Source organism: Triticum urartu, chromosome 4A, assembly GCF_056163025.1.
Source record: "Triticum urartu cultivar PI428250 chromosome 4A, HENAU_Tu73, whole genome shotgun sequence".
NCBI classification, from domain to species: Eukaryota; Viridiplantae; Streptophyta; class Magnoliopsida; order Poales; family Poaceae; genus Triticum; species Triticum urartu.
The window spans coordinates 11,582,348-11,589,224 of record NC_141876.1 but is presented as its reverse complement, the minus strand read 5'-3'; the positions used below and the strand labels follow the sequence as shown (position 1 = coordinate 11,589,224).

General features: G+C 46.5%; 1 protein-coding gene across 1 annotated transcript; it reads left to right on the top strand.

Annotated features, from left to right (window-relative positions):
• The first annotated feature begins 1,069 nt into the window (after positions 1–1,069).
• LOC147974415 (uncharacterized) lies at positions 1,070–2,234 on the top strand. The gene is made up of 3 exons (XM_087519466.1): positions 1,070–1,129; positions 1,267–1,416; positions 1,686–2,234. Exons 1-3 carry the CDS (start codon positions 1,070–1,072, stop codon positions 2,232–2,234), a joined length of 759 nt encoding a protein of 252 aa, XP_087375592.1.
• The last annotated feature ends 4,643 nt before the right edge of the window (positions 2,235–6,877 follow it).

Genomic DNA, 6,877 nt, shown 5'->3' with positions numbered 1-6,877 from the left:
CACAGCCGGTCGAGCTCAAGATCGACCGGACCCGCCCCAAATCCGGCCGACGGGTGCGCAAACCAGGTGGCCATGGTTGGGTAGTTCGGCGGCGCCGAGGGGAAGGGGTTGGGCGAGCTCGCGTCCGAACTGCACTGCTGCAATGGCGGCGGCGGCGGCAACGAGGGAAAGAGTGGGGAAAAGTGGAGGGGGTGCGGCCGGAGGGAGGGAGGGGCGGATAGAAAAAGGCCCGCCCTGTGCCACCGACGGGCGGGCCAGGGGAGGACACGTGCAGACGACCTGCGCGTCCGCGTGGTGTCCGTTTCACTCCAAAAAGGCGCAAGCTTGGGCCGCTGATAGGTCGAAAGCGGACACAAAACGGACAAAAGTCCGTTTGCTCCCGCGCGCCGGGCCGCCTTGTTTGTCCGTTTTACCCCAAACGAACGAGGCCGGACAAGATAGGGTCGCGCGGTGGAGTTCGGCCTTAGTCTGTTGTGGTTGTAGATGGTCTAGCCTGTCATCTTTTACAATCGGACGGAGACACCCTAAGCTTGAGGAGCCGGAGACGGCGAATCGTCGAGGAAAGAGTAGCAAGAGAGCAAAGTGAAGGGTGGTGCATGGGAGGGAGGGAGGGGAGCCTGGACCATGCCCGAGGGGTGAACGGGGCGGGGCGGGGGCTATAGGCTCGCCTTGTCTCGGGGGACAGGCAGCATTCATTTCTTTCGCGAGGTAATAGCACCCCAGGTACCCTAACTTGCACCCAATGTGATGATCTAGTCCCAAACTTGCAAAACTAGACCAAGCCATACCCCAACTTGCATCCAATGTGATGATTTAGTCCCAGGCCAATGAGAACTCGCCAATTGGCTGGGCCGGTCAGTGCGCGCATATTTGCACAAAACCCCCTGCCGTTTGTCTGATTCAACCCGCAGTATCCCCCCACCTGAATTAAATCTGTCGGAGGAATCCACTTCACGTCCGGTCCAGATCCAGCTCCACTCGTTCCCCATCTGCCCCCTTGCCCCCTCAACTCTAGCATCAGCTTCTCCACGCCGACAGCAAGCTCGCCGCCGTCGTCCAGGCCGCCCCCATGGTATCTTGGAGTGAAGGATCGAGCTCGTCGTCAGACGGCTACTCTGTGACAAGTGAGGTTAGTTCTTGACTATGTCTCTAGCAGTTAGGGATTGAGCAAAAATGGGAAGGGTGTATGTTCTTGAGTAGCAAAATTTCAGCATAGATGATGCCTGCCTCTTTGCTGACTAGAATATGTTGTAAACAATGTTGTAGGCTCCTGCTCCTGCCACCATTTTCTGCTCTGAGTGGAGAGGCCTTGCTACAGATCTTGCAGCTAGATGTGAACATGAAGATGTTTGTGAGAAGTTTGTGTCTTTTGAATCAGTTGACAGTGGGAGGAGATATCTTGCTTGTGCACAAAAGGTTAGTAGATCTCCAGTTAATTTTCAAACTTGCAATGTGTTAAGTGATCTGTATAAGAGTGTGGAGGAGTGCATCTTCCGTTAACAGCTTGTTGTTTTCTGAACTTAACTGATTTTAAATTAACTTAACTGAATTGAAATGAAGTTAAGTGAACCTAAATGAATTTAAATGAGTTAAGTGAACCTAACTTCATTTAAATAAATTTAACTGAATCAATAGTGCTCCAAGATTGTCATTTATCTAAAGTTGTTTTCTTTGTTATTTGGTAGGGATCACCTAAATGCAACTTTGTGGAGTGGATTGACCCTGAATGGCCTGCCACTCTGAAGATGAGTTTAGCCAGGGTTTGGGGCATGTATGATGATGAGAACAAGTTAAGGATCAGTGAGAATTTACATCTTGCTGAAGAAAACCTTAGGGTTGTGAGAGAGAAAGAAAAGATGGAAAAAGATCTGAGGTTTTTTAAACTAGATTTTGCTAAGATGGTGGCTGACAAGGAGCAGGCAATTACTGAGTTGGGCAATGCAAGACTTGCTGTTTCTGACCTAAAGCAAGAGCTTGAGAAGAAGAAGCTGTCTGATAAATGTAGCACTAGCATTCATCAGGTTGTGAGGGCTAAGGCAGAGAAAGATAGGGATGAGATGAAGCAACAGATGGACAACATGAAGAAAGAGTTGGACAAAGTTGTGTCACGGAGGGATGACCTGAAGAAGGAGAAGAAGAAACTGGAGTACATGATTGGTGATTTATTCAGGCACAAGGAGGAGACAAAGAGCAAGATAAGGAGGGTGAAGGAGATCTTAGATGAATTTGAGTAATTCCTTGTTGGTGTAATGCTGCCTTAAGTTGGAGCTATTAATTAGTTGTACTTCTTTAGTGAACTTTGTTGATTTGTATGCCAGTATCATCTAAGGCACTGAATTTGTATGACTGATTTTAGTTAACTGAATTTGTATGACTGCCCAAGTTATGTTGTTGCAAGGTGTTATTAGATAACTGAAATTTTGACAGTGTTACTGAAGATTCAGTTTCACTGAATTACCAGTTCACTGAATTGAGTTAACTGAATTTGTCTCTCTCTGTTTGCATGTCCAGTTAACTGAATTTGTAGTTAAATGGATTATGAGTTTACCTGAAGACTACTTAACTGTATCAGTTAACTATACAGTTAACTAATTGTATTTGTTTCAGTTAACATGAAGACTAGTTAGCTGAGTTAAAATGTTCAGAACTGGAACTAAACAGAGAATAAGTAGTATAGATTTAGTAAAATGCAGTAAGAGTTAACTGAAGAAAAAACACTGACTCATACATAGATAAAGCACTGACATGCAGTGCACTCATACATAGGTAAATAAAACACTCACTCATACATAGATAAATAAAAGAGTCACTCATACATAGATAGAAGATCTGGGGTGTTTCATAGCTTAATCTTCTGGGTAAAGAATCCTGGCCCACCTCATCCTAGTGACCTGGAAGGGATGGAGATTAGCCCTCCTCCTCCTAGTGGGAATGCCTCTAGGAACTGCTGAACATCCTTGCGGTTGCGTGCTGCAAGGATTCTCTCAGCCAGTTGCCTTCTCTGCATCCTTCTTGCCTCTCTACGCCTAGCTACACTGGGTACCTCTTCTACATCTACTACCTCTCCAGGATCCATGTCCTCCTAGGGTTCTCTTTGGCGTCTGGGGGGAGGAGAAGAGAGGAATTGGCCTTTGACTGCTGGTTGTGCCATTTGGGTTTGGGTGTGCTTTATATAGCAGTAAGAGGGGTGGGTGGTAGGTAAATCTTGGTGGTGGGTGGCTGGTATGTCATTATTGTGGGCTAATATTAGGCTGTAAATTAAAGACAAGCCAATTTTTACAGGCTAATATTAGGCACAAAAGTCAAAATCCCATACCATTGTCCTAGGCTAATATTAGTCAAAAACCCAACCCGGCCCATTATTGTGGGACAGCTAATTTGTATTCAGTAAGTTTAACTGAATTTGTATTCAGTAAACTCCTTTTAACTGAATTTGTATTTGTATTCACTAAGTTTAACTATAGTTGCTTAACTGAATTTGTATCTGTATTCAGTAAGTTTAACTGAATTTGTATTCAAGTTAATGGCCAGCTAATTTGTATTCAGTAAGTATCACTGAATTTGAAAAAAAATTCAGTAAACTCACTTTAACTGAACAGCAGCATTTTGTAGCAGCATATACAACTAACAACAGCATCAACAACATATGAAACCAACATATACCAAAAGCAGCATATTCAACTAACAACAGGAACAACAACATATGAAAGCAACATACATATAACTTAGGTACTTGCAGCATAAGTTCAACCCACATGCAGTTGCAGCAGTAGTTCAACACAGACCAAAAGTAGCTCAAACTAAGATCTCCTTCACCCTCCACATGCAGCAAAAGTTGCCCATTCGAAACTACAGATAACTTATGTGCTCAGAACTAAGTGATGCACACCTAAATAGTAACTGATATGCTAACTTATATGCTACTGAGCATACCTAACTACATTCAGCAGTCTTCAGTTCTTCAGCTGCTTCAGACGCTGGGAGCGGCGCACCTCCCCTGAAACTGGAATCTTCGTCGGCTTCTTCCTCTTCTTCGATCCTTCCCGTGCTTGCCTGTCCACCACCTCCGCTAGCACCTCCTCCACCACCTCTTGCTTCACAATGTCAGGGACCTCTGGCAGCAGGTCCACGTCAATGGGGAGCTCCCTGTCGCCCTCGTTGCCAGCGACGACGGGAGCCAGCATCACAACGTCATCCGGCTCGTCATCAGATAGCACGACCACCTCTATATCCTCCTCGCCTGAAGACTCACTATCCGGCATGTAGCCAGAGTCGGAGTCGGAGTCGTCGGAGTAGCATTCATCGTCAGATGAGGATTGGATGTCGGAGACGTCGTCGTGGAAAAGCAGGTCGGGGTTGAAGCGGTTCCAGTAGGCTGTGTTGACCGGCGTGGGGAGGGCGAGGACGACGTCATCGACGCGCTGCATCCTAGAGGCAACGCGGAACGGATCCGGGTGCGGCGACAGGGTGGTGGCGGAGCGGTACATCCACCACTGCGCGCGCTGCCTCGGATCCTCCGACTGCATCTCGGTCATTGCGAAGCGCAAGACCAGGACCGGAGCGACTCCAGGTGCGGGCATGGCGCGATGCTTCTCATCGTCAGTCATGACCTTTACGAGGCCGCACGCGTGGTGGAGGAGCATCTCGCCGGAGGGGAACCATCTTGCTATCTCCTTCAGGTCCGCGCGGAGCGCGTCGTCGTCGCCGGCCAGATCCTCGATGGCCCTCTGCCATGCGGGGGTGTTGTCCATGGCGGCGGTGGCGGCGTGGAGCTCGGCGGCGGGGGTTTTCTTGGTGGAGCGGGGTAGCGGGGAGTCCGAGGAGCGAGGTGCAACGTGGGTGGACTGGGAGCGCGGTGGAGTTGAGTGGAGTTGAGCTAGTGGAGTGAGGTGGTTGGCTTTAAAGGCCTAGGAAACCGAATCGGCGGAGCGACCGAGCTAGTGGAACGATGGGTCTGCTTAACTATAGTGCGTGGCATTACCTAAACAAATCACTACTACTATCACACTGGCAATGCAGTTAGGTTTGCTATCGACAGGTTCTAGTTCGATGCCCAGGACAAACATTTTTTTATAAAAATTCTTTTTAATTAACAACAGCAGTATTCACTCCAAAATAGATAAGTATTAAGTTAACATAAGCAGTATTCACTCCAAAACATTTTATAAAGTTTATTTTCAGTAAAAAGCAGCAAAATTCACTTCTGTTAACACAATAAAATTCAGCTAAATTCAGAACTCGTGGGTCTGCTTATCTACAGTGTGTGGCACCATCTAAACAAATCACTATTACTATCACACTAGCAATGCAGTTAGGTTAGCTATCCATAGGTCTTGGGTTCGATGCCTAGGACAAACAATTTTTTTCAAAAATTCTTTTTAATTAACAGCAGCAATATTCACTCCAAAACAATTTTTCAAGTTTTTTTTTCAGTGAACAAGCTCTACTCCAAAACAATTTTTCAAGTTTTTTTTCAGTGAACAAGCAAAATTCAATGAACAGCAACATTCAGATATGTTGCAACATTCACATATCTTCCAACATTCAGTTAACTCCTAATTATAATATTTAATTACAAAAAAGGAAATGTATGCCATGGTTTACCATCCAAATAAGTAGACAATATATGCCATATTTTGCCACCAAAAATGAGGCAACTTATGCCACAGTTTGACATAACAAAAAAGGCCAGTTTATGAGTTACATAAGTATAGGCCTTGTCAAAAAATGGTGGCTGACAACTGCCACTAGATCAGGCAGCAGGAAAATCATCGGGAGGAGCATTTAGGTCAGGAATATGACTGGCAATGTCATCTCCAAACGTCAGTCACCATGCCCTCTCACCTGCTTGGCCTCCTCTTCCTCTCCCAGCTTCTGGAATTGCTCCTCTCCCTCTCCCAGCACCTGCATTTGCTCCTCTCCCTCTCCCAGCACCTGCATTTGCTCCTCTCCCTCTCCCAGCACCTGCACTTGCTCCCTCTCCTGACCCTGCATCTGCCCTTGCTTCCTCTCCTGGCCCTGCATCTGCCCTTGCACCTCTTCCTGGAGCTGAGACTGCACTTGCTCCCCTTCCTCTTCTTGCATTTGGATGCACCTCTCCTCTGCCTCTCCTTTTCTTTCCTCTTGCAATGTCAGCTACAGTTCTTGCCCTTGTCTGCCTAGCAATATTCATTTCTGTAGTCACCCTGGGTTGTGGTATTTCAGACCCAGCAGCAGCAACAAATGAAGAGAGCTCAGGCAGTGGGCCATGGACCCTTTGAGGAGGTCTTCTTGCTCTGTCCGTGCTGGCCATGTTAAAAACCGTACTAGTTGGTGACTCAGTAGAATCCAACCTAGGATCTGACCTGTTTGGAAAGATGTTCTGCAAAGAAAGATGTTCAGATAAGCTCATTTTAGGGAGTTCATGCATTAGAGCCAACTGTGCAAAATGAGATGCAACAGAAGCATACCTGAAGAAATGTTGGATCGTCATAGTTATCATCAACAAGCTCTAGTCCTTCTGCAATTAGTGCTTCCTGCCACCTGTAGTGCCCTTTCCTGTTGTGGTCAGCTCTGCCACAAATTGAGCAGTGCATTGTCACACCTTTTTTGTTCAGATATCTAACACCATTCCTGCTTCTCTTCTCTTCTGTTGTTTTCTTCCTGTTTTTCTTTGGCCTTCCCAACTGTTTAGTGAAAACTGGTGGATATACTTTGTCTCCATTCTGTTTCTCCTAATGTTTTGGATCTCTAAGTGGAACCAGAGTGTATCCATATGATTTCAGATAATTCTCCACACTGTAGCAGTCATGAACCATTGTCTCTGGGTCAATTCTCTCCTCCCTGCAGCATGCTATACTATGGCCACATGGTACTCCAGAGAGCTGCCATCTCCTGC